Source organism: Rhincodon typus, chromosome 29 (assembly GCF_021869965.1).
Source record: "Rhincodon typus isolate 14 chromosome 29, sRhiTyp1.1, whole genome shotgun sequence".
NCBI lineage: Eukaryota > Metazoa > Chordata > Chondrichthyes > Orectolobiformes > Rhincodontidae > Rhincodon > Rhincodon typus.
Window position 1 is genome coordinate 35,440,253 of NC_063360.1, and position 27,832 is coordinate 35,468,084.

At 44.7% G+C, this 27,832-nt stretch overlaps 1 protein-coding gene and 1 long non-coding RNA gene across 3 annotated transcripts; one reads left to right on the forward strand and one right to left on the reverse strand.

The window, feature by feature from the left end:
* Positions 1 to 10,192: 10,192 nt before the first annotated feature.
* On the forward strand, positions 10,193 to 16,569 carry LOC125486473. Of its 2 annotated transcripts, none has more exons than XR_007265133.1 (2): positions 10,193 to 11,331; positions 16,513 to 16,569. It is a non-coding gene; the product is annotated as an uncharacterized LOC125486473 (long non-coding RNA). The 2 variants fall into 2 exon arrangements; XR_007265134.1 differs by lacking the exon at positions 10,193 to 11,331 and adding an exon at positions 16,225 to 16,307.
* On the reverse strand, positions 12,928 to 26,380 carry tmem221 (transmembrane protein 221). The gene is made up of 3 exons (XM_020516173.2): positions 26,015 to 26,380; positions 19,808 to 19,893; positions 12,928 to 13,879 (listed from the first exon to the last, which is right to left on the reverse strand). The coding sequence occupies exons 1-3, from the start codon at positions 26,338 to 26,340 to the stop codon at positions 13,380 to 13,382; spliced, it is 912 nt and encodes a 303-aa protein (XP_020371762.2). The 5' UTR covers positions 26,341 to 26,380; the 3' UTR covers positions 12,928 to 13,379.
* Between the last annotated feature and the right edge of the window lie 1,452 nt (positions 26,381 to 27,832).

A 27,832-nucleotide genomic window follows, 5' to 3' on the forward strand; every position in this document is an offset into this window, starting at 1 on the left:
CAAGGGAGTGCTGCAGAATTATTGGGTTCCAATTGTGTCATTCTCACTGTCTAAAACTGATGAAAAATAAATTCAGCTAAACTCCTACTCACCTGACACTCCGTCCACCATCCAGCTGTCACTCCCAAGCTCCCCTTCCTTCCCAGCCACCTTGTCATCAATACTTGATATTTGCTGTCGGCGGAAACTGTTTCACTACAGAAGCCATCACTTCTCTGGACAATTCTGAATGTCCTAGCTGGACTTCCTGCATATTAACCACAAGTAGGCTTGTTTCTGACTTTTAAAAAAAAAAAAAAAAAAAATTTCCTCCTCCTCCCACGCTCCTCAGAGCCACCTAAACCTGATGACATTGATGCTGGTGTGACACCGGCCAGGATTGGGAAGATTAACATTAATTTTTCTTTAATTCCTTCACGAGATGAAGGCATCACTGGCTAGTCCATCGCTAATTTCCCAGGCGACTGTTAAGAGTCAGCCACACCACTGTTGGTCTGGAGTCACGCATAGACCAGACCGTGTAAGGATGGCAGTTTCCTTCCTTAAAGGACATTAGTGAACCAGGTGGGTTTTTGCCGACAATCAACAATGGATTCACAGTCATCATTAGACTCTTAATTCCAGATTTTTATTGAATTCAGATTCCATCATCTGCCACGGCAGGATTCGACCCTGGGTCTCTGGATTAATAGTCCAGTGATAATACCACTTGGACGTTGCCTCGTTGAGATTTTCAGTTTGGCAGCAGACAGGCGTCAGATTGCCCCCCACCGAGCCATCAGGGATCATGACCATTTCTCCTGCAGTGTAGGTGTTGATCCATGATCCCAGTAATGTTTTGTCTTTAGTGGTGAGAACCTCCGCAGTCACAGTGGTACACCAATCAGGTGTGTGCAGAACCTCCAAGCAGCTGTGCAGTTTAGAGGGAACGTTAATGTTGACCCTGCAGCAACGTTCCCTCGAATTTTGTTACCACCTGCGTGGGCCCCGCAGGCCGGTGTGCAGCAGTGACTTCTGGAAGCAGAAATTAACGTTGCAATCGGCATGCTGATTGCCATGTGCAGAACATTGGAGCAGCTGCAGACATGTGCATTCTGGAGGGAACATTGCCTGCAGACCTCCTGCTTCTCACCGTCAGCTTGTTAGAGCAGCAGATGCATGGAAAGACTCCAGAACTGTAGGCAATCACCATCCTGACTTGGAAATATATTGCGGTTCCTTCAGGGTCAAAATCCTGGAATGCCCTCCCCTATTGCATTGTGGGTGCCCCTGCAGCATATGGACTGCAGCGGTTCAGAAAAATGGCTCATCATCACCTTCACCAGGGCTATTAGGGATGGACAATAAATGTTCGGCCAGCCAGGGACAGCTGCATGCCATGAATAAATAACTAGGTGGGGAACTGGAGAATAAGGGAATGAGAAATGGCCTCCACAGATTCACTGTCACTGTTGGTTTGCTGGCAGTCAGCAAGAGAGGGGGAGCTGCACAAACAATGGTGCTTGCACATCCTTGAATTTAAAAGCACCTTTACATAGCAAGCACACAGGGAACAGCTCGCCCACTCAGACATTCCGTCACACACAGGTGACAGCTCAAAGCAAAACAAACATTTCCGCTGTCACCTGTGGAAGTAACACAGTCCCTTGTGGGTAAACCATAGTCACAGGCCCACTTCAGTTTCTTTTGGTGTTGATAACTAGGTGTCAATGCCATGGAGACCACCCCACAGGATGGATGGCACAGGGAGTGCCGGTGCAAAGCAGACATGGTTCTGCTCAGACCAACTTTATGAAGGCAAAGGCCTTTGATTGCTTATAAAATGTTGTGTTTACTCAGCGATGATGTGTGTTAGATTTTCCTCCTTTTGCTCCCCCTGCAGACAGACATGCAAGGAGTGGAAGAGCAGTGCCAAGGTGCGATCTATACTGTCGAATATGCCTGCAGGTGAGACTATACTCCAAGGCAATGTATTCTAAATATTTATTATATGAAAGGGACTGAGTGTAAGGTGCTTATATCAACCCTGGTTTGAATTACACAAGTTAATTGTTGCAGCTGGTATGACAGAGGATGTTCTAATAATCTAGGCTTCCAATAAAGAAGGACTGTCCCTCTGAAGACTGTGTAGTGATGCTGGCTGGTGTATCCTGGTGTGTTCCAGTAGTGGTCTAAAGGAGCAATAGGCTAGAGCTCCCATTGTCAGATAGGCAGCTTGCCATTCGTTAGCTGGGTTTGACTTGGATGACAAAGTGAGTCATTAATATGCTGCTTAGGTCTATAGAACCTGTTTCTAGCAGGGGACACTACTGCCCAGGGACAACAAAATAAATATCTGTAGCATCGGCTGATTGGGCCATTTACAGAGCAGTACAATGGCCACATGTCTTTACACTTAGGCTTATCAGGGTGAGGGATGTTAGTGCTGGGGATTGAATGCCTGATCAGGTTGTACAATTACAGCATCTAACATTCTCATTTTATTGACAGTGCAGGATTAGCTATAGTGTAAAGTTACCCTCCGCAATATCCCCATCAAACACTCCCATGACAAAAACAGCATAGGTTCAATACAGAGTAATGCTTCCTGTACTTTTTTAAACTGACAGTAAAGTCTCCTCCACACTGTTTCCGTCAAACTCGCAGGTCAGGTACAGCACATGGTTAAGCACATATAGAGTAAATGTTCCTCTATTCTTTTAAACTGAAAGTAAAGCTTCTTCTACACTGTCCCAGAATTATTAATCAAAAGGAGAGGTTGGATAAACTTGGATTGTTTTTGCTAGACCATCAGAGGCTAAGGGGCGACCTGATTGAAATAAGTAAAATTATGAGGGCATGGATAGGGTGGATCGTCGGAGTCTCTTTCCCAGGGTGGAAATGTCAAATACTAAGGGAACATCGGTTTAAGGTGAGAAGGGAAAAGCTTAAAGGAGATGTGTGAGGCAGGTTTTCTATGCAGGGGGTGGTAGATGTCTGGAATGTGCTGCTAGGGGAGGTGGTAAGCAGATATGGTAATACTATTTAGACAGACACACAAACAGGCAGGGAATAGAGGGATATGGACCATCTACAGGTAGATGGCTGTGCTGTATGACACTATGACCATTAATCAGAAACTCAACTGGAATTGCCACATAAACACAGTGACCACAACAGCAGATCAGAGGCTAGGAATACTGCAGCAAGTAACTAATTTCCTGACTGCCCATGGTCTGTGCATCATCTACATGTCAGAGGTATGATGGAATACTCCTCAATTGCCTGGATGGGTGCAGCTCCAGCAACACTCAAGAAGCTTGACATCATCCACGACAAAGCAGTTCACTAGGCTGGCACCACATCTACTCCCTCCACCACCGACACTCAGTAGCAGCAGTGTGTACTATCTACAAGATGCACTGCAGAAATTCACCAAAGATTCTCAGACAGCACCTTCCAAACCCATGACCACTTCCATTGAGAAGGGCAAGGGCAGCAGATACATGGGAACACCACCTGCAAGTTCCCCTCCAAGCCACTCACCATCCTGCTTGGAAATTTATCACCGTTCCGTCAGTGTCGCTGGGTCAAAATCCTGGAATTCCCTCCCTAATGCCACTTTGGATCAACCTTCAATACATGGACTGCAGCAGTTTAAGAAGGCAGCTCACCACCAGCATCTTGAGGGCAACTAGGGATGGACAATAAATGCTGCCCAGTGATGCCCGCGTCCCACGGGTGAATTTACAAAGTGCATGGGGTTAGATACAGAAGGAAACTCCATCTACACTGTCCCCAACAAATGCTTCCAAGACAGCTTAGATATAGAGATGGTGTGTCTCTGAATTGAACCTTTGTGGCATTTTTCCAATGCCCAGTGGAAACTCAAACTCATTTAATAAAGCAGTATTCTTCTGACCAATGAACAGAGTAGTCTTTCTTCCCAGCTGTTAGGCCTGTCACTCCAGTGTCTGACTGCTGCTGGCATCTAAAATGAAGGAATTAATTCTGCTTTTTTATCTCCTCCTCCTCCACTCCCTCTGTAGCGCTGTGAAAAGCATGTCCAACAGTGGGGCTTACTTCAAGAACATTGAGGGTCTACTCCGACACGCTATCAGTATCAAGGACCAGATGAGCTCTCTACAGAGCCGCAGGTACTGTGAGGGTCATGGGGTCAGCTTGGTGCGCCCATCGTTTCCGGCCCCCGTTTTTTAAGTTTCATCATTCTGTTGTCAGCTTGGGTGTGTATCAGGAGGTATCATTGAAAGCAGGGAAGTCATGGACGCTCATTGCATTGGAGTGAAGGTGGAATTTGTAGGAGACAAACTGTTTGTCCTGATTGAGTGAAGTGGCCTGACAACAGCATGTCGTTCGGGGGGGCGGGGGGGGGGGGGGGGGGGGGGGGGGAGAGAGGGACTAGAGGTGGGATACAGGTAAATCGGAGCCGCATAGTGGCCACAGCCTGCAATTAGTGTGACAGAAGACATTGGCAAATTTAAAAGGAAATGTTGATAAACACTTTACAGTGATTACAACTCACTTATTTTATGATCACGCCTTTCTCTCAACTACAGTACTAAAAATGAATATGTGGCTGGAGTTGCAAATTTACAGTCCATCTTCACAAAGATATAGAGAGAAATGCACTGCAAATACGATGGTGAAGAAATGCTGACTTCATGAAACCTCCTGTGGGGATTATATATTTTTGATGTTTGAATGAAATAGTCTGTTTATAGCAATTTTTAGTTCTGAGTACTGAGTGTCTGTTATGGCATCAAGTGCCTTTTTTAATATTTGTGGCTTTTCCCCATCACACCTCTTCCTATGTCCTGGATGCTTTTATCAGTACTTCCACATCAAATTATTTTGTGTGCGTGTGAGAGAAGCCCTGATAAGTTCTTCTCTATGCAAACAGTGTTTGATTGCATCAAAGCCATCCACACTTTTATGTGGCTAAGTGAAAGATTTTTCTTCAGTACTGGAAGACTATAGTCTGCAGTGTGTGTGGCAATGATGGTGTGTCTAACTAGTTGGTCCCAGGAATTCTTTAACCTCAGGTTTTGAAGAAATTAAACTTTCACACTGCCCCCTCCCCTGTAGTGTTACCCAACTTCAATTTGGAGTGCTGTTCCATGGGTACTTCCCCTGTGCCCCCATACCTCAGTACAAGAGGCCATTCTTCAGAACTGAGCCCCAATAGCCAGTGGCACAGAGAGATTCAGAGTGCTGTCTTATCCTCCCTCAACGTCCACTGCACTTTGCTACAGAAAGTTACTGAACAACGATGAAGCAGAAATTCTGGCTGATAGAGTCATAGAGGTCTACTGCATGGAAACAGGCCCTTTGGCCCAACTTGTCCATGCTGCCCAGTTTTCAAAATTTAAACTAGTCCCATTTGCCTGTGTTTGGTCAATATCCCTCCATACCTATTCCATCCATGTACCTGTCTAAATGTTTCTTAAATGACAAAATTGTACTCTCTTCCGCCCCTACCTCTGGCAGCCTGTTGCAGACACAAACCACCCTCAGTGAGGAAGAAATTGCCCCTCTGGACCCTTTTGTATCTCTTCCCCTCTCACTTTAAACCCAAGCCCTCTACTTTTAGACTCCCCTCCCACAGGGAAAAGCTGTTGGCTATCTACCTCATGATTTTATAGACCTCTACAAGGTCACCCCTCAGTTTCCTACTTTCCTGTAAAAAAAAAAAACAGGTCCCAGCTTATCCAACCTCTCCTTATGACTCAAACCTCCCAGTCTAGGCAGCATCCTGGAAAATCTTTTCTGCACCCTTTTCTAGTTTAATAATAACCTTTCTATAGTGGGGCAACCGGGACTGCATGCAGTACTCCAAAATGATAATTGACTAATTGTGGGAATCACTCTTTTATTAATGAGACTATGACAGATCAAGAGACTGGATAGAATGAATCAGTCTTTTCTGGAGGTTAGAAGATTAAGATGTGATTTTATTGAAATGTGGAAAATTCTTATTTTGGTTTGATAGGGTAGATGGCCTGAGGCTGTTCCCTCCCCCTCCCAAGAGTCTAGACCTAAGAGGTCAATTTTCAGGTTAAGGATTGGGACACTCGGAATAGAGATGAGGAAACGTTTTCTCCTTCAGGGGATCGTGAATCTCTGGAATTCTCTACCGCAGAGAGTTTTTGATGCTCCATCATTGAGTATGTTCAAGAGTGAGATGGATGCATAGGTTTCAGATTCTGAGGGAATGAATTGTTTGGTACTACAGCAGGAGTGTGAAATGAAGTGTGAGCTATAATCTTATTAAATGGTTTGAGGGGCTTTATGACCTGCTGTCATTCCCATTGAAGGGTTATTGAGGGCTGTGAGCAAGAGGCAGGACAGTGTAGGTGAGGATTATTATGACCTTGCTGAATGATGGTGCAGACAGAATGGGCTGAATGGCCTACTTCTGCTGCTATTTCTCAGGGTCTATTCATGCAGCTATTATGGTTGTGCCCTGAGGTATACCCTTGGTAGTGGCAAAAGTGGTCATAGTCTTACAGGACCATAGTCCTGCTCTCTCATTAGAGAGAGATGACTGGTGGTAATTTAACTTAAGGGTCACCACTCCTCAGGAAAGGGGAGAGGTTGAGAAGGGGAGTCCTTCAGGGTAACCTGAAGCAAGCCATTGGGGCTGTCACCATTTTATTCCCGAGCACGCTACACTCATTGCACCTTGTATTTTAAATTACTTCCACAGAGTCACAAAATATTATTACCTGAAAGAAATCTATCTCATTCCTAAGCATTTGTCAGATGTTAGATTTTCAGAATCTGAAGGACTGATTAAGCTTGTATGTGTGGCAGGACTAAGTTAGTCCCCTGTTTTGTAACTTCATTTAAATTGCTTGATGTTAAAATGCACCCTCAGTACTCCAGTATTTTTGTTGCAATATGGCATTTTGTTTTCTTTCTCCCCACCACTGCATGCAGCTTTAGTGATGTGAGTGTCTGTTACAGTTCCGTTGTTACACAGGCAGTTCCTGAACCTCCCTCCTTCTCTTCTTCCTGAGTGCAGAGCCAAGCGTGCGCCCCTTCCTTTCCAGGTTAGTATTGCTGAAACTGGGAGCTCAACCAAAATCTAATGCCAGGCTTGAGGCCTATGCAGCTTCAAGTACAGTTGAATCTTGATGAATGCTTGACAAATGCAGACCTTCCAACCTGCCACCATTTTTGAGCAATCTGCTAAAATAATTCAATCATAATAAGTATGTCTTTGCTTATAATTTGTATCAGACCCAGTTAAAAGAAGGATTAGCGGCAGTCCAAAGTTGAAAGCAATATCTGAAACCCCAGTCGATTTGTTTATACTTCAAGGTTTTGGCTTTATTACCACTGGAATGAAAATTAACTCAAGGTTGGGAGCTCTGTTGATGTGTCAAGAGTTATATTTTTCTCTCCATTTTCCTTCCTCCCGAAACTGTTTAATCCACTCCCACACACTCCTCTGATCTGTAGTGTTGGTGCAAGAGCAAGGGCGACACCATATTCCTAACAAGGATTTTTAAAGTATTTTAAACATCTTGAGCATTTGAGCCCGACACTGTTGCATTGTTAAACTGCAAATCAGTATGTCACATGGGATAGATGAGGAGTATGAGGTCTATCGGGAGTAAGTGAGATCAAGCTCAGATTTCAAAGATTCACAGATAGGAAGATGGATGTAAGAAAAAGGAGCAGGAGTAGGGCACTTGGCCTATCAAGCCTGTTCTGCCATTCAGTAAGGTCTTGCCTGATCAAATTGTGGCCTTCATGCCCCCACCCCCATAACTTTTGATTTTCTTGTCCGTCTTGCCTGCCCTTGTAACACTGACTCCTTGATCAAACACCTGTCTAACTCAGCCTTGACCACGTTCAATGACACAGCCTCCATTTCTCATAGGGGGAGAGAATTCCAAACACTGTCAATCTCCTGAGAAAAGAAATCTCTCCTCTTATTTAGAAACTGTGCCCCCCCACCTTCTAAATTCTTCAATGAAGAGAGCATGTCTGAGTATCCATCCTTTCAAGCTCTGTCAGAATCTTATGTTTCTATAAGATTGCCTCTCATTCTGCCAACCTCTATGAAGTACAGTCTCCACCTTTCCTCATAAGCAGAACAAACTCAAGACGAAGGAAGGTGAGGATTTGCGAGCTTTGAGGTCCTAGGAGAGAGAATGTATTAAGAGTGATGATTCTCTGTTGGAATGCAAGGTGAGTTTAGGGTTAAAGGTAAGGTAAGATCATCATAGTCTACCAGACCATTGGGCTGCTCTCTCATTAGAGAGAGAGAGAGAAATGACTTGTGGTGGTTTAACTTGAGGGTCATCATGCCTCTGGTGAGGGTAGAGTCTTTCATGGTAACCTCAGCAGGTGTGGGAATTCAACCCATACTGTTGGTGTCAATCTCCATTATTTAGGGTTGCAACTCTATTGAATGTATTAGCTTTGTTCATTCGTGGTATGGGAATGTTGCTGCAAATATTAATGCCCATCACTAATTTACCTTGAGAAGGTTTTGGTGAGCCATTTCCTGAAATTGCAGAACTCTTGAGATGCGGAAGGATCTGGGCATTCTCGTGCATGAATTGTAAAAAATGTAGCAACTAATTAGGAAAGTTAATAAGAATATAAGGGAGGGAAAGTGAATACAGAAGAAGAAAGGTTATTCTGTGCTTATGCAGGGCATTGGTGAGACCACATCGGGAATACTTGTACAGTTTAGTTTTTCCTTACTTAAGGAAGATGTAAATGTGTTGGAAGCAAATCACAGAAGGTTTACCAGAGTAGTACCTGGAATTAGGGCTCGTCTTATGAGTTGAACAGTTAGCTTATGTTTGTGGCAGTATATAAGAGTAAGAGGCTACTTGATTGGATTATATAAATGCTGCCTGACCCACTGTGATGTTCAGCATTTGTTGACATGATACATTACGGGAGAACCTAGAATTCAAGACTATCGTTTCAAGCAACAAGAATTGTCCATTTAAGACTGGGATAAGGAGACTGTTTCTTTCCACAGAGAATGATGAGTCTTTGGAGCTGTCTTCCTCAAAAGATGGTGAGAGCAAAACTTCTGAATATTATTAAGACTGAGGTAGATAGATTATTGATAAGCAAGGAGGTGAAAAGTTTTTTTATTCACTCGTGGGCTGAGGGCATTGCTGGCTGGCCAGCATTTATTGCTCATCCCTTGAGCAGGTAGTGGTGAGCTGCCTTCTTGAACCACTGCAGTTCACGTGCTATAGGTAGCCCTACAATACCGTTAGGAGGGAATTCCGGATTTTAACCCAGCAACATTAAAGGAACAGCAGTATATTTCCAAGACAGGTTGGTGAGTGGCTTAGAGAGGAATTTGCAAGTGGTGGTGTTCCCATCGTGGGTAGGTCAGCTGTGCTATCGTTGGGTAGTGGAGTAGACTCATGGGACCGAATGGCCTACACCTGTTCCAGAGTTACATGTTCATTTGACAACTGAGTGTTTTTTTATTATTCACTCGGGACGTGGGTGTCATTGACTAGACCAATATTTATTGCCTGTACATAGTTGCCAGGTCTATCTAGCTTATTTCAGAGGGCACTAAAGAATCAATCACATTGCTGTCTTTCTGGAGTCATGTGTAGGCTGGACCAGGTAAGGATGGCAGATTTCCTTCCCTAAAGGACATTAGTGTACCAGTTGGGGTCATGCGTCAGTAGTTTCTTACTGTCTTATTCCAGTTTATTTAATTCATTAAGTTTTAAATTTTCCAGTTGATGTGGTGGGATCTGAACTTGCATCACTGATATTTAGTCCAGACTTCAGGGTTACGATTCCTGTGACAAAGTCTCTAGGAACGGTAGCATCAGATATATGACCCCACACACCCACACACCCCCCACCCTCACAGTGCCAAGGATGATTGCTCAGCATCTGCATACTTCTATTTGTTTATTCATTCATGGGATGTGGGTATCACTGGCTAGACCAGCATTTATTGTCCGTCCCTAATTGCCCAGGGGGGCAGTTCAGAATCAGCCTCATTGCTGTAGGTCTGGAGTCACAATGTAGGCGAGACCAGGTAAGGATGGCAGTTTCCTTCCTTAAAGGACATTAGCCAACAGGTGGGTTTTTGCAACAATCGACAACAGTTTCATGATCATCATTAGAGTCTTAATTCCAGATTTTTACTGAATTCAAATTCCACCATCTGCCATGGTCCCCAGAACATTAGCTGGGTCTCTGGATTAATAGTCTCATGATAATGCCACTAGGCTGTTGCCTTCTCTACCTCCTTCCAAGGCCATTGGAAAGCAAACAAGCTTTGAACTTGTGCCCTTGAATGTTATCTTTGATCCGTCTTCCAACGTTCTTATAACGAATAATGTTCAAACAAAAGGGGAAAAGAAATCACCTTTATCTTAAAGCCCTATGTTTATTCTCCTAGAGGTGCTCGCAGCAGAGCTCTGGAAATCAACCTTTTGATAGCTGGAGACTCTGGGGACAATGCTGGAGCATTGGCCACCCCTGGGAGATTGTGAGGGATGTGGCATTTAAAACTTCAGAGAGGAGACTAGCAATAAAACAGAGAAAAGAGATGGAATAGTTGGGATTAAGCCAGAGATGGCAAGTTAGAGATCAGAGCAGTGTTGCACGTGGAGAGGTCAGAATGGGCCCTCCAGGTGGTATTGATAAAGCACTCTGAGAATGTCAGGTGTAAAAGTGATAGAGACCAATCAGATTGAACAATGATGACCCAGTGCTGAATGAAGGGGGTGTGGGGGGTGCTGACTAGGTTGGTGGAAGTGGTGACAATCAATAACTTCAAAAGGAAATTGCATTGGCACTTGAAGAGAATAAACACGCAGGGCTGCTGAGGTAGAGTAAGGGAATGGGAGAGTCTGAATTGGTCTACAGACAGCCAGTATGGATTCAGTTGCTGAATAGCCTCCCTCTGTGATATAACTGGTCACTGCAAAGTGGATTCAGTCTGGTGATACGGCATTAAACAGCCATCAATCCTTCTGAGCAATAACCTGGTCAGGATGGCGATAAACAGAACTGGGGCCTAACAGATCCAGACCCTCGTTGCCAAGACTGCTGGTTCTTGCTGATTGGTTAAGGAGTCAGTCTCTCTTCCTTTTAACTTGTGTAGCTAAGCATTAGTTTCTTTCCTTCTTTATTGTGGAGGCAACAAGTGAAAATAATGCTGATTGCAACTGGGCTTGCATAGTATTTTTTTCCCCTGATTGGACAAGAGTTACCAAATGACTTATTTTGTAATCCATTACAGAAAGTGATGTGAGCATGCCCTGAGCTTGAAGAGAATGAGTGGCGTGAACATCATTCCCAGCCTTACAAAGTTAGGTGAGCTCGAGGCAGTCATTTATTCTTCTTCAACCCTTCCTGATACCTCCCTCAATCCCGACTCCACCTCCAGAGCACCTGATTTTTTCACTTAACCGGATGGGCAAGGTCAGGAGTGTGTTTAAGTGACAATGAATCCCTTCATTTGGATTCCATCAACTTGAGTAGTGGGCTCACCACCTGCCTCAGAACTGGACCAGATCAATAAAGAGGTTTCCTAGGCTGCATCAAGGCTGACGTGAAGAGTTTAGATCGCACTTGGAGAGGAGCAGCACATTTGGTCTCAGAGCCTTCAGAGCTGCTGTTGACATGACATGCCCTCCCCACACTTCCACTGAAAGGTGTGTGTCCTAGCTATTGTTCAGAGAAGGAGCGGATTGAGCAGGATTGCGATGCTGCAGGAGATGGAGTGTCCCACCCAATTGCCCTGGATCTGGATGTCATCTTTGGCAGTGAACATTGGTAGGCTGTTTGACTGTGGAGGCATCACAGCTCAGCTCAAAACTTCCGCTTGTTTGTTCTGGGGTTGCTAAGGGCTTCTATGACTAGCACAAATAACTTGACATGATTCTGCATTTGTGGGCATTCCAAATCAAGGACTTCTTTATTTATATATTTAGCAAATGTCAAATCCTGGAAACCACCTTGTTTGCTGAGCTTGAGGTAATTAGTCCACCATTTAGTCTGTAGAGGCCCATCCCTTAGTAATGTGCAGCATTGTTTGTTCTTCTCCACATGTGTGTAAGCAGGTTTAGACTGAGGTCCCAGCTGAGCAGTGACCCTGGCTTGTGCTGAACCTGTGCTTGTTCAGAGGCTGCCGTTTGATGGATGGGGGATAGTTACAAGGAAATTGGTGACTCTTGCTGAGGCAGGTTCCTTCAAAAGAGGCGCAGGGATAGAAGGTGGGGTAGTAAAATCCATAGAAGTTTTCCCTGCGGCTCATCAGCTGGAGTAGGGATCAAATGTGATGCCTTTCAGTGTCAAGCAGCTTGATGGCACCTTGTAGGATTTGAATGCAAATGAAAAGTTGTCTAGGACTGCTGCCACTTTTTTTTTTAGTAACCCTTACATTGCAACGTGGAAAAAGGATTAGTTAAAAATATATATGTACATCTGCAAAATATATATTTTTAGGTTAAAACTGACTGCCATTAAGACACACTTCTCCTCATTTGATTAATTCTACCTGTCATTTTAAGCAAAACAAAAATTGCCCTGGTCAGTAAATAAAATACAGTAAACATTTCCACTTGTGCCTGGTGCTTTTTGACAGCTTTTGTACTGTTTCTTTACCTCATGAAGGTGGGACTCCTGGCTCTCTGTAATTGGCCTAGAATTTGCTGCCAAAATAGTTTCAAGGGGCTGACACTTCTCAACGGTTATGGAGAGGGAGTGATACCCTGTGAATTGTTCATGACCATAAGCTGCTGGACTGTACGCAGTAACCCCTGCCCCCCCATTAGCCACGTGTAAACAGCAGCTTGCTTGTAATTTCACCCTGAGTTTTGTGAAATTGCTGCATTTTGTGCATGAATTAAGCTCAATATAGAAAATCAGAATTGCAACTTAAGTGTTAAGTAACGTTTTAATGAGGAAGTTTACATTCTTGCTCACCTTCTCCTGCCCTGGAAGAGAATAGTTAAATCTCCAGTTTCTCATTCCTTTAGTAAATTGTTAAAAGATTTTGAAGTTTTTTTGTATACATTTCCTTTCAAACCTTTTCTTAATCCAATCATCATGTCCCTCTCTTTATTTCTCTTCTGAACTTTGTTTGATTCTGATTCTCCCTACATCCTTCTCCTTCTGCTCCTTTCCTCCATGTTTGGTTCATCGACTGACATGCCAAATACCCTGTTGCCTACCCTGCCTGAACCCTGCAACGCCAAAGCCAAAATCTCTCTCCGACCTGAACAGTGAGGTTGTAGGGGAGCAGAGGAGGAAATAGGTTTAAGAAGTCTTCGCTAAAGGGGTCATGCATGCTTCTGTGGGATCTGCGCCAGTGTTGCCAATCGCCACACCAGTCTGATCTCTGCTGGTTGACACCGAGCTCAGACTAGTGTCGAGTCTTTCCGGCAGACGGTCCCCTTGTGTGCCAGTACCCGCCTCATTTCATGTGTCACCCCGTCCCAGGGTCCAGTGCAAGGCATGCTGCGTCCCGCTGAAAGCGCCCGGGAGTGCCCATACCCGTCCCGTCCAGTTGGTGTGGCTCCAGCTCGGCTTGCCGACGTGGCCACGTAAAAGGCTTTCTGCTCACGGTAGCGTTCGTAGGCTGTCTCCCTGCGAAAGGCAGGCAAACGCGACTCCTCATCCTCCTCGTCCTCGGCCCGGGGATCCGAACGCTCCGGCTCTGGCCAGCCACCTCTCGGAGCGCGGTTATTCTCGAACATGGTGGTGCTGTGCTCTGGGAGTCGGCTCCTGTTAGTGCACCGAGCCTTCACCACAGCGTGGATGATGATGATGAAGAGCACCAACACCCCAGCGGCAAGGACTCCAGCACTCGCCATTGCACTCTCCTTCTCAAACTCCAACAACACGTAAATGGAGAAAGCTGGAAAAGAAAGCACAGGAATCTCCATGTAAAATCCCACAGACCTGACAATAAGGTACAGCCCAAATCTCTGAGCTTTAGGACTGCAACCTGGCAAAATCCAGGAGCTGCTCCTTTCAGTTCATTGCTTTTTGAGTCTACCTAAGGTCAACATCTGAGATACTGAGACCAGTTATGGTACAGGGTTAGGTACAGAGTAAAGTTCCCTTTATGCTGGCCCATCAAACACTTTGAGAACAGTTACAGCTCAGGGCTAGTTACAGAGTAAAGCTGCCTCTACACTGTCCTCATCAAACACTCACTGGACAGGGACAGCACTGGGTTAAATTCAGGGTACAAAAACACTTTTAAACTCAAAATAATCTGCAAGTAAAGCTCCCCTGACATTGTCCCCATCAAATACTCTCATGACAGGTGCAGCTCAGGGTTGGATAGAGTAAAACTCCCAGCCCAGCCACAGAAGGGATCCTCGTTTGGCTCCTGGGAGATGATCATAACAGCTACATAGGATTAAAGCTCTTAGCAGTATGAGACAGAGGCATATTCACATTACGATCCAGTTTGAGCACTGCATCTCATTATAGCTTGGTGGGATTGCACTCTGACCAGAATGAAACTGGGGCACAAATAGTTAAATTATGAGAAAAGGTTGCACTGATTAGCCCGGTGTTTTCTTGAATATGATAGATTATGGGGTAATCAAATTGTAATGTTCAAGATGGTTTAAAAGTTGATAGGCTCATTAGAGAAATAATTTTGTCTCATGGGGGAGCCTGGTACAAAGGATGATATCAGGAAACACTGCACATACAGGTTAGTGCGATGTGAAACTCTGTCCCCTCCAAATTGCTGTAGATGCTGGGAACCGATTATGTGGTTCAAATTGAGATTGAAAGCTTTTGCTTGGTGAAGAGTTTGAAGGAGTATAAATCCAAGACGGGTCGATGGAGTTGAGAGACAGATCAGCTATGAACTACTTAGAGTCATACAGCACGGAAACTGACCCTTTGATCCAATTCATCTGCACCAACAAGACGTCCCAATGTGACCTAGTCCCATTTGCCAGCGTTTGGACCATATCCTTCTAAACCCTTCCTAATCATGTAGCCATCCAGATGCCTTTTAAAAGTTGCAACAGCCTCCGCCACTTCCTCTGGCAGCTCGTTCCATACACGTACCACCCTCTGCGTGAAAAAGTTACCCATCAGGTCCTTTTTAAATCTTTCCCCTCTCACCTTAAACCTATGCCCTCTAGTTTTGGATTCCCCTATCCTGGGTGGAAAAGATGTTGGCTATTCCACCTTTCCATGCCCCTCATGATTTTATAAACCTCTTTAAGGCCACCTCTCAGTCTCTGACACTCCAGGGAGAAAAGCCCCAGCCTATTCAGCATCTCTTTATAGCCCAAATCCTCCAGTCTGGGCAACATCTGAGTAGATGTTTTCTGCACACTCTCAAGTTTAACAAAATTTTTCTTATAGCAAGGGGACCAGAAATGTATGCAGTATTCTAAAAGTGGCCTTGCTGATATCCTGTACAGCTGCAACATGACCTCCCAACCACTTGAATGGCAGAACTAGCTCAAGGGGCTGAATGGCCTCCTCTTGCTCCACATACTGGAATCCTGTTAAAGAGGATCTGGTCTGAGGCTAGACAAACTCATTTTGCCCAGGATGCTTAGCTATATTTTTAAGGTTCCAAAGCATTTCCCCATATATTTGCTACTGTTTGACCTTATGAGAATTTCAACCATTGCTCCTGTCAGGTTATGTCAATTGAAGGGATTACTTTCAATTTTGTGTTCTATGGTTCCGTTGTCTTGCCTGTATCTTGAAACAGGAAGACCAACCCTAGTTTCAAAACTGCTGTTCAGATTTGGTGTTTGCTCTCAGACACTTCTCTTTGTACAGCTTTAGATCAAAATGCCATTTCAAAGTGTCCATCACTTACAGGGGTCAGCAGTGATTTGTCAGTGCGCTGACTGGAAGGTTGTGAGTTTAATACTTTGGAACTGTGTGCACTTGATCCAGATTGAAATGGCCCCCACAAGGAAATGCTGCACTGTCAGAGGTGCTGACCTTTGGAATGAGATGTCAAACCAAGATCCTTCCTGCCCTCCCTTTCCTCAGAGCCTTAAATGGTTTCACTTTTTAATTACAGCAAACTTTTTATTAATCGGACCAGAAGTGTACCAGTTAATCAAGACGGCCACATAATCAACGTAAAAACACACATTAAGTAATAGAAACGTAATGCATGGGGTATATACATCACTGTTATATTTTGTTTACAGTATAAATCACTTAAATAATAATGCAACTTTGCCTTAAATAAAACTTATCAGCAGAGAGCCTTCTCACTCACACCTTTGACTGACTGATCTGACATCGTGGAGATCGTGATAATACAGAAACTTCTGGTATTTGAGGTATATAATTTTTACCGGTTTATTAAGAATGCTGGTTCATAAAGTACCAGTTAAAACAAAGTTTGCTGTATTTAACTTTTCTTTTGAAAGAGTTAATCGTCAACTTGTGCCCTCTGGTTTTTAGGGTCAACGTTTACCCAACAAGATCGTTTTCCCACTGAGTCTGACACTAACATGGCTGATGTTTGGTTTGGTTTCTCTGCAGTGTTGGATGGTGTATTCAGTGAACACTGGTCGCCAAGCTCGTTCTGGGTCATGCGAAGAAAAGGGATCAGATGGAATAAGGTTCTGAAAGAGTTGGACAGTTAACGGCACTGGTGTATCTACGCGTGGGTGTGTTTGTATGTGTATTTTCACAAGCATAAGATACCTTTTTACTTTGCCGAATGCAGCTTTTACAAAGAAACAGCTTCTCGTTCTTCCTGTCGGCAGTTTACAACAGCACTGAAGCTGATGTGGAGAAGTTAATTGATATGATTTCCGAATGGTCTGTCTCTCCGTTCCCTCAAAAACGCTTGTGCTAAGAGAATGGAGAACTAATTTAAGTTACTGTATGAAGGAAATCTGCTCCCTTTATCGTCCTGGCTATCTACTCCCTCTCTGTGGCACCAGGAAGGCACAGGTCTGTTTCCTGTACAAAATTATCCAGTTCCTTTGCTAAAATATCCTCACTTCCAATCTCAGGATACAGAGACTGTTGAGGGAAGAAGCTGATCGAGGAAAGGTGTTTGTCACTTCTTGTATGGGTTTGCCTTGACTGAAGCACCCTGTGCATGTTTCAGTAATAAATAAATGGATGGAGAGAGAGAGCAAGACAGGTCAAACTGCTTTGGTTTTCTATCTCTTTGTTACAGGTTGGTAACCCCATTGCATACTTTAGTCCAGGTCGTGCTCCTCCAATTCCCTGTAACCCTGCACTAGCTTACATTGCATTACATTGGATGTTACATAACAGGAAGAGGCCATTCAGTCCATTGGGTATCTGCAAATGTTTATGCTCCACAGGAGTCTTCTCCCTCCCTTTTATCACTCTATCACTGTCTCCCATCCCTGGCCCTCTTGTGTTTATCCAACTTCTCCATGCATCAATTCTGCCCATGTTGATCATTCCCTTTGGTAGTGAGTTCCACAGTCTCTATTGAAAGAAGCTTATCCTGAATTTCATAGTATCCCTACAGTGCAGAAAGAGGCCATTTGGCCCATTGAGTCTGCACCAACCCTCCGAAGAGCATCCCAACCTCCCACTCCAGCCCAGCCCCCTAACCTTGCGTATAGGGTTTTTATCATGGCCTGTCCATTTCACCTGCACATCTTTGGACTTTGGGAGGAAACTGGAGTACCCGGAGGAAACCAGCACAGATACAGGGAGAACATGCAAACTCCACACTCACCCAAGGCTGGAATCGAACCTGGGTTCCTGGCGCATTGAAGCCACAAGTGCTAACCACTATACCACCCAATTTGTTGGAGACTTTTATTTGTGTAGCTCTGGTTTCCTTCTCAAACAGAAATATTTTCTCTATATTTCCCTATTAGGTTACCCGTCCACCATCTCTACAGGAAAGAGTCCAAGCCTGTTCAGTCTTTCAGGATAATTATTTTTATTAACTTTTTCATGGGATGTGGGTGCCCTTGGCAAGGTCAGCTTTTATTGCACATCCCCAGTTGCCCTACAGAAGGTGGAGGTGAGCTGTCGTCTTGAACTGCTGCAGTCGTTGGGATATTGAGATATTATGTCACAGAGTGGCAGGTTGTGGGGCGACTCTCACTATTTGCCTGTACCTGCTGAGGTGCTAGTTTCGGTGCTAAGTACCAAAGTGAACAGCATCTCATTTCCGCTTGGGAACTCTACAGCCTTCTGGACTCTATCGAGTTCAACACTTTTAGGGCTTGAGGCACCTTTTCCCATGTCCTTACCCCAAGCCCCACATACCAGGCCTTGTTATCACATGATCTGCTATTACACACAACCCATCGTTAGCCACTAATAGTCCCCATTAGCAGCTATTCATTCTCCTAGGCTGATCGTTATCCACTCCTTTGACTGTCCAACTGTTCTTCTCTCTCTTTGGGCTCTACCTCCACTTATCATTTACTCCTTACACCCCTCCCCCCACCCACCCACCCTATCTTCTGCATTAAAAAAAATTTTCCTAGCTACCATCTGTTCTGAAGAAGAGTCATTGCACTCGAAACATTAACTCTGATTTCTCTCCACAGATGCTGCCAGACTTGCTGAGCTTTTCCATCAATTTCTGTTTTTACTCCTGATTTCCAGCATCAGCAGTTCTTTTGGTTTTTACTTAGAACATCAGTAGGATTCTCTGACCCTGAACTAACCAAGTGCACTGGGCAGCCTAAGGTGCTGCAGGGTTCAACACCCTAAGGTGACTCCTAATTACTTGCTGGAAGTTGTTTTCGGATTGGAGTTGGAGAGCAAGAGGAAATGGGTGAGGCCATCTGATTGTTTACTAGATAAACTCCCCTTTTATTCTCCAGGTATGGACAATACTGAGAGTCCTGTTAGTGACCACAGGTCAACAACCTGGCAAACAGTGAACTGGGACTGATTGTAATCCCACTTCTCCAGACACTCCCACCTCCACTGGTCTAACAGGCTGCTGAACCTCACAGTCTAGTCTCAGGCAGGACAAATGGCCAATTGCCTGAGGTATGAGAATGGGTGATGTGGTTGCCAGTGGTTTTGAAAGGAAGTACTTGCTGATATATAGTGCCTTCTACATTTTTTTTTGGACATGGCACGGTGCTGAACACCTGATGACTGAAATATAGCCACCCCTGTACAGGAAACATGACACAGCAAGATCCCATAAAATACTAATGAACAGTTCGCTCATTGTTCTGATAGTGGCAAAAATGAAGGTTGTGTATTGTCCAGGAATGCTCTGTTCTTCAAAAATAGTACCATAGGATCTGTTCCCTCTGGTCACATGTGGAAACAGAGCATCGGTTTAACGTCCCTGACAAAAGGTGGTACCTCTGATAATGCAGCAATCCCTCAGTACTGCGCTGGGCAGTGTCAGCTTGCGTTGTGTTGAAGACCCTGGCATGGGGATTGAACCTCTGGCCCTACAGACTCCAAAGGAGGGAGCTACCCACTTGAGAAAGACTCGTGTTTCTATAATGATCTCAGGACATTGCAAGATGCTTTACAGCTAGTTAGTTACTTTTTGAAGTATAGTCATTGTTATAATGTAGGAAATGCAGCAGATCATTTGTGTACAGCAAGTTCCCACAAACAGCGATGGTATAATGACCAGATGAGCAATTGTTTATGGGGAAGAGGGGGTGAGGAGGTAAATATTGATGCAGGACAATGTGGAGAACTCCCCCTGCTTGTCTTCAAAATGGTGCAGTCTAATCTTTCACATCTCCCCAAGTGGCTCTTAGCCTAGTGTCTCATTCGAAATAGAGCCAAGGTGACATCTCAGTTGTTGTGTGCAGGAGTGTTTGGGGGAGTTTGTTGTTTCACAACGTACCTGCCAGATATACGATAACACCCAGACAGAACGCACTGAGGGCCACATGGCGGGAAGGGCGGCTATTCAAGAGAATCCAGTCAGGTCTGGAACAGGAGAAACAGAGTCACGGTCAGAATACTCACTGAAAGCAATTATATACAGTTTTACACAAGTAATACTTACAGTAGTGTGTCTGCTACAAAGTTCCTGATCTTATTTTCTTTTATATTCCTCTGCGACCCTGCCCTTCTCAGTTTCTGTGGTCTCCTTAAATCCGTCAGCACTCTGAGATATCCTAACCAGACCAACTCCAGCTGCTTACACTTCCCCAGTTTTACTCTCTTCATTAGTGGTGACACTACCTTAAACTGCCAAGGTCCTGAGCTCTGGAATCTCCTCCTTAACCTACCTTCCCTTATCCCTCATTGAAGAAGCTTTTCACAGCCTACTTCTATGTTTTCCTAAATGGCTCAATGCCAGACTTTATTGGATAATGTTCTTGTGGAGTGCCTCAAGGTGTTGTACTATTTTTGAAGGCACTACAAACATGGAATTTGATCTGAAGGAAACTGCCCTTAACAGCTTCCCTGCATTGGGATGTCTTATTTCCCCTTCCAATTCTATTTTGATTTAGTCCTTACCGTCTCCCCTCACTTTCTCGTTCGTGTAAATATTGCCCCTACCAGGCCTTTGCTTGTCACTGGTCCTTTGGTCACATGGGTGCTTTCCTGGTGGTGGAGTATTAATAAAGCTTTTTACACAACTGGTGCTTCTCACAGTGTCCTGCAGCTACACACACACAAAAACGGGAGGTTAGAGCACAGAAAGAAAAAGCAGACCCATGTGATAATAAGGGATAGTAAGAACTGCAGATGCTGGAGTCAGAGATAACACCGTGTGGAGCTGGAGGAACACAGCAGGCCAGGCAGCAACAGAGGAGCAGGAAAGTTGACATTTTGAGTCAGGACCCCTGTGATAATAAGGCCTGATGTGTGTGGGGGTTGGGGTAAGTACATGGGAGAAGGTGCCTCAAGTCCTAAAATTGTTGAAATCGATATTGAGTCCAGAAGGCTGTAGAGTTCCAAAGAGGAAAATGAGGTGCTGTTTGAGGTTTGCTGGAGCACTGCAGCAAGCCTGAGACACAGATGTTGGCCAGGGGCCAGGGTGGTGTGTTGAAGTGAAGAAATCTATAGCAGCCCCTTAACAAGGAGATGGATCTACTGAATGTCTTGTACAAGGTTAATCGTGTGTCGAAAGTCTGGATTTTCATTTCTGGATTCTGAAGTCCATTTAAATTTCAAGGCTGAACTCTTGATAGGCAGATTATCAAGGGATGTGGGAGCAAAGGATGGTGCATGGAGTTGAGGTTAAGATCAGCCCTGATTTGATGAGTGTGGGCTCAAGGGGCTGAATGGCCTCATCCTATTCCTACATGTGACCTTTTCCTTGAATCTTTGGAGTCAACATTTTGTGAATATCTTCAGGCACATCATTATTTAATAGGGGAAATGAATATGAAACCACTGTAGCAGTGAATTTTACACTATTGTAATGGGACAATGTAATGTAATGGAAGAATCAGAAGGCTGTTTGGTCCATCAAGCATTTGCTTACCCACATGCAAAGAATAACCAGGGATTTTAGCATCTTCCAGACAAAACTGCAAGCAGTGCAAACCTTTGTAAGCGACTTCTTGAGAATCAAAAATTGTTGCAGAGTTAGTGGATTGGTTGGGCAGCTTAGATTGTCATGTCCCAAAACTTCCATGAATTGGAGAGGAATTTCTTCAAGGTTCATTTTCTTATATTTGAGTAGTTATTTATAAGCCAACTTGTGGTGGAATCTTGTTTCTGGTGTCAGCTGTGGATAGCACACACCTCTGTGTGTCATATGGGTCTTGGTTCGGGGATTGAGCGCAAAAAAGTTGTCTGATTCTCCAGTGCAGTACTGGGGAAGTGCTGCACTGTCAGAGGTGCTAACCTTCAGGTGCAATGTTTTCCTGAAGTCCCATCTGCCTGCACAGCTGAATGCAAAGGATCCCATAGCATTGTTTTGAAGAACAGCATTCCTGAAAGCCTGGCAAATACTTACCCTGCAGTCAACATCACGAAAACAGGTTATCCAGTTATTGTTATATGGCTGTTTTTGGAAGCTTGCTGTGGATAAACTGGATCTTGTGTTTCTTACAATGCAACACTGACTACACGTCAAAAGTATTTCACTGGCTGTAAAGCACTTTGAGAGATCAGTGATTGTGAAAAGCGTTATATAAAGTCGTCATTCTTTGCTTTGTTATGTGGCTCGGCGTGAAACTGAAAATGCTCCTGTGAAACATCTCAAGACACTGCATTATGTTGAGGACGTTTTATAAGTGCAGCTTCATTTCCAGAAATGCTCAGGAGGAGCTTTGTCAAGTATTCTTATATGGAATGGCTTTACACTGTGACCTGACGAGCCCTTTCACCCAATACTTTTTCTGATTTTTTTTTCTCCTTCCTCTGCCTCTTCCAGTCTGAAACCAAAACCGCCCCCAACCAAACTGCGATTTTAATTGAATTCCTGTTAAACAAAGTCAGTGGCAGAGTAGCAACAAGTGATGGATTGAAGCAAGTTCACACACACTGATATTCCATTTCAAAACAGTTATTGCAAACTGGCAATGGCCACAGAGCAGACAGGTTTAAGGTGGCACGTTCACTCTGTACAGGGCCAATCTGGCTCCCTACTAGAGAGGCCAGTCCTGGGGGTCTGCCTATTGAAGAAAGGCTCACACAAAGACTATGGCTCATTATACTCCCTGCTCACGCAACTGAGAGCTTTCCCTCGCGTTGTGACTGATTACAGAATTAGGTTTCTCAGCAAAAGCAGTAAAGCGGCCTGTTCTTTAGACGAGCTCAATCTGTGCTGCCTCAGTTCTTGCATGCCCTGACTCTTGTGATGTAGAGAGAAAAACACAGACAAGCAGATAACTGAGGCACCGCACTCCTGGGGAGGCAGAGATGCCATCTTTTAGACAAGATAATAACTTAGATTCTATCTGCTCTCCCAGCTGGGCATAAATGACTCTCTGGTCACTATTCCCATAAAAAAGCAGGGCAGTGCTCCCCACTGACTTGGCCAATATTTATCCCTGAACCAACATCATCAAAAAAAAATTATCCGGCCATTGTCTTGTGCAAAACTTAGAGGTTGTGTTTCCTATATAATTCAATATTTGTCCTCCAGAAACACAGGAGTTACTTTATACTCCTTTGAGTCAGGACTGAGGGTAAAATCAGTGAACGTGAATATTGAGCAGTTACTGTAATGACTGGACAATATATTACCAGCTTTAAACTTGACAAAGATTTGAACATCCACTGGTTTCCTTGCTATGATTTGCAGTATTCATCCTACAGCCCAGTAGCCACAGAGTGTTGTTCTCCAAGGAACAGAACCTGACCTGGACTGTGACTCATCCCAGCCAAGGGCTGAGCCCACATTGCGCGGTCCGCACTGGAGTTATACTGCAGACAGACTGAACCAAGCACATCTCGCCTTCTCAAGGTGATTTCACAGAACTATGTGCAACTCTGCTGTGGACTGAACAGGACTTATATTCCAGTGGTTCAAACCAAAATTGCTGGAGAAACTCAGCAGGTCTGACAGCATCTGTGGAGAGAGAAACAGAGTTAATGTTTCAAGTGTGCATAAGATTCGTATCAGATGCAAAACATTAGCTCTGTCTCTTGCTGTCCAGATGCTGCAAGACCTGCCGAGTTTTTCCTGTTTTTCTTTCAGATCTCCAGCATCTTGTTTTCATTTTATTGTACTTCAGTGATCTTGGCTTATCTTTTATCTAGACTAGGACAGTGGATTGGTTAAAGAGTAAGAGGCCGTGGAATTGACAGAGGAACACAGCAGGCCAGGCAGCATCAGTGGAGCAGGAAAGCTGATGTTTCAGGTTGGGACCCTTCTTCAGAAATCTGAAGAAGGGTCCCGACCTAAAACGTCAACTTTCCTGCTCCTCCGATGCTGCCTGGCCTGCTGTGTTCCTCCAGCTCCACACTGTGTTATCTCTGACTCCAGCATCTGCAGTTCCTACTATCTCTGAGTGGAATCGATGGAGTTGCCCTTTCAGTCAATTGGCATGGACAGGACAGACTGAATGGCCTTCTGTGCTGTGACAGTTCAGTGGTTCTTTTTGGGTCTAGTCTTATGTCATCCGCATGGAAAGAAACTCAGTGAACCCGTCTCCAACCAACATCACAGCCTGAATCTGTATCCTGTTTACTGCTGGGAAAACTGTGGAACATTCCCAGGTTTAATGAATCTGGCAAACTTGTTTCATTATTACCACGATGTCTGCACCAGGAGCTTGCACCAACATTATGGTGGGCTGCCCAGACTTTAGCCAACCAGCCACCTCTAGTCAAGCAAGTTGGTGTGTGACTGGCGTCATGTGGGCCATTCTTGTTCACGACAACAAACAAAGCAGTCAAGGCCAAAATATGGAAGGTGAGTGTATGGAACGAGCTGTCAGAGGAAGTGGTGGAGGCTGGTACAATTACAATATTTAAAAGGCGTCCGGATGAGAACGTGAATAGGAAGGGTTTAGAGAGATATGGGTCAAATGCTGGCAAGTGGGACTAGATTAGTTTAGGATATCCGGTCGGCATGGACGAGTTGGACCAAAGGGTCTGTTTCCATGCTGTATGACTCTAAGAGAGAGTTAGATAAAGCACGAGAAGCTAAAGGGGTCAAAGGGTATGGGGAGAAAGCGGGAACAGGGGACTGAGTTGGATGATCAGCCATGATCCTATTGAATGGCAGAGAGGATCAAAGGGCCAAATGGCCTCTCCTGCTGCTTACTTTTTCTGTTTCTCTTTTTGAAAGTCATGAATGAACCTGTTTCATGGTCCAGTTTTTCATCTTTATACTGTCTTCAAATTCTTACATTGCCACATTGACGTTCAAATTTACACGCTCAGGATTTTCAGTCTAAGTCTCTGGCTTTCTGCCACAGTAATCCTGTGCACAATACCATAAAAACAGGGGCATGTTTGCACAAGTATTGCTACTTGCCACTTTAGTTATAGTTGAGCCAGAGATGAACTTTGAACCATCGCTGAGACTACCTTTTCCTGACTCGACTGCATTGCCTGCCTTTTCCCTCACCTCAGCTTCTAAATTGCTGAAGCCTTCACCTCTACTTCTATTACCTTGGGACTCAACTGTTTCAACCCTCTCCTGACCAACCTCCCACAGTCTAAACCCCCTCTCCCCATAAACTGAGGCAATCCAAAACTCTCACTTTGAGCTTCTGTGCTCACCAACTTACACTGGGTTCCCAAACAATACCTTGATTTTAAACCTTTAAATCCTTGTTTACAAATCCCTTCATGGTCTGGTCTCTCCTTAACACTGTAATCTCCAGCCTGACAATTCACCCAGCTCTCATCAGTCCCCCAAAACTTGGCCTACAGGCAACCTCTATTTTAATCACTTCACCACTGGAACCGAGGTGAGGTCCCAAACTTTGGAATTCCCTCCCTAAAATCCTCTCTCCCTCCCTCTCCTCCTGTAAGAGGCTCCTTAAAACCTTCTTCTTAGATCAAACATTTTTGTGGGGAATGAGCTGCCAGAGAAGGTGGTGGAGGCTGGTACAACTACAACATTTTAAAGGCATCTGGATGGGTATGTGAAAAGTTTAGAGGGATAGGGGCCAAATGCTGGCAAATGAGACTAGATTAATTTGGGATATCTGATCGGCATGGACAAGTTGGACCGAAGGGTCTGTCTCCGCGCTGTATATCTCTATGACTTGTCCAATTACCTCATGTGGTTTGATGTCAAATTTTGCTGAATAAAGTTCTAGTAAAGCTCCTTGGGTTTTTTTTTACAACATTGTCGGCGCAATATCACCAGAAGGCCATAACTTCAAGTCCCACCTGCTCCAGAGGTGTTACGTCTGAACAAAATAATTTTAAAAAGATCTATAAATGCAAAAGGATGGACACCAATTGAGAGGATTTTGGAAGCGCTCGCACAGCGAGGATGGGACGAATGGCCTCCTCTTGGGTTGTCAGATTCTAGGATTCCACCCAGAACGATATGAAAACTGCCTGAGCTTGTTCTGTACCTTGTCAAAGCCAGTCTCAACACACCAGATTTTGTCAGCTCCGTCCCCCTTCACAACTCTAGCTAAAAAGGCAGGGTTCTGACTTCTGGGCATCTTTCTTTTACCTGTCTGGTTGTCCCCCGCAGAGATCGGCGGCCAGGTAGCCTTGCATCAGGGCCAGGAGCAGGCAGCAGAGGTGCAGGGAGACCGAGAGAGATGCCAGTCCCTGCGAGACCGAGCGCAGCAGCCGCCGAGGTAGCCCCCCGGGGACCGGCGACTGAAGCTCACCCGGCTGCTGGCACCGCAACTGGAACAGGAGCACGGCCGACAGCAGGGCCATGAGGCCGGCCAGGGTCGCCAGCAAGTGCACGGCAACCAGGCAGCGATCCGTGGACAGGTACCCAGAGCCCGGAGGCAAAGCCTCCGCCGCCCTTCTGTCCTCCGGCTGCATAACTGCATCAGCGTCAAACTTTTACACAAACTTTCCCTCTTAACTTCTGAAGCCCCTTCACTTCTTTAAAGCTGTCATTTCCGGTCATTTATTGCATTTTAAGTACACGGTTTGAAGTTAAAAAAAAAACTTGAGTATTTAGCATAAAATAATTAAATGAACTCAGACATTTTTAATGAAAAAAAATTACATTTATATAGCGCCTTTCACAATTTCGTGCCAAAACATGTCAACGATGTAGAACAGTTACTGCAGAAACAGCAAACTTTCACACAGTAGTTTTCATAAACAGAAGTGTGAGTTTTGTTAATTATTGGCGAAGCCAGCATCTGATGTCCATTTCCGATTGCAGGCTTGGTTAAAGCTTCCCAGATTTTTTCAGTCACAGAATTGTTACAGTGCAGAAAGAGGCCATTCAGCCCATCATGCCTGCACTGGTTCATCACTGAACATTTTGACTCAGTGCCAATTCCTGCCTTTTCCCTTAGTGTAATGCATTGTTTCCATTTAAGTAATGATCTAACACCAGCTTGAACCTGCCTTCATCCCACTTGCAGGGAGATCATTCCACTCCCTAACCAGGCCAAGCTGTTGTAGTCCCAGAGGACTGCTCCCTCATTAGAAAGAGGCACTGGTGCTGACTTTAACCTGAGGGTCACCATGTCTTGGGAGAGGGGTGAGGTTGAGAAGCTGGGACTTTCATGATAAGCTCAACCAGTGTGGGAATGGAATATGTTCTACTGGCATCACTTTGCACATGAGACAGCTGGCCAGCCAACTGAGATAACTGACCCCCTTCACACTCAGATACCTGCTGTGTGAAAAAGAAGTTTCTTCTCACCTCATATTCGCTTCTTTTGCAAACCACTTTAAACCCGTGCCTTCTGCATCTTGATCCTTTTACAAGTAAGGACAGTTTCTCCCTATCCACTCTGTCTAGGCCCTTTATAATTTTCAAAACATCTATCAAATCTCCTCATAACTTCTTTTCCAAGGAAAACAAACGCCCCACCTCTCCAGTCTTTGAAGTTTCCCATCCCTGAAATCATTCTTGCAAATTGCTCTGTGCTGCCATCAATGAATTCATGCCCTTTATAAAGTGTGGTGCCCAGAACTGTACATGATGCCCCAGCTGAGGTCTAGCTAGTACATTATGCAAGTCCAGTATCATAACATTGCTGTTATACTCAATGTCCCTATTAATGAAGCATAACATGGTGGCTCAGTGGTTCGCACTGCTGCCTCACAGCACCAGGGACTCAGGTTTGATTCCACCCTTGGGCAACTGTCTGTGCGGAGTTTGCACATTCTCCCTGTGTCTGCGTGGGTTTCCTCTGGGTGTTTCGGTTTCCGCCTACAGTCCAAAGATGTGCAGGGTAGGTGAATTGGCCATGCCTAATTGTCTGCAGTGTCCTGGGATGTTTAGGTTAAGTGGGTTAGAATGCAGGGGTAGGGGAATGAGTCAGGGTGGGATGCTCTTTGGAGAGTCAGT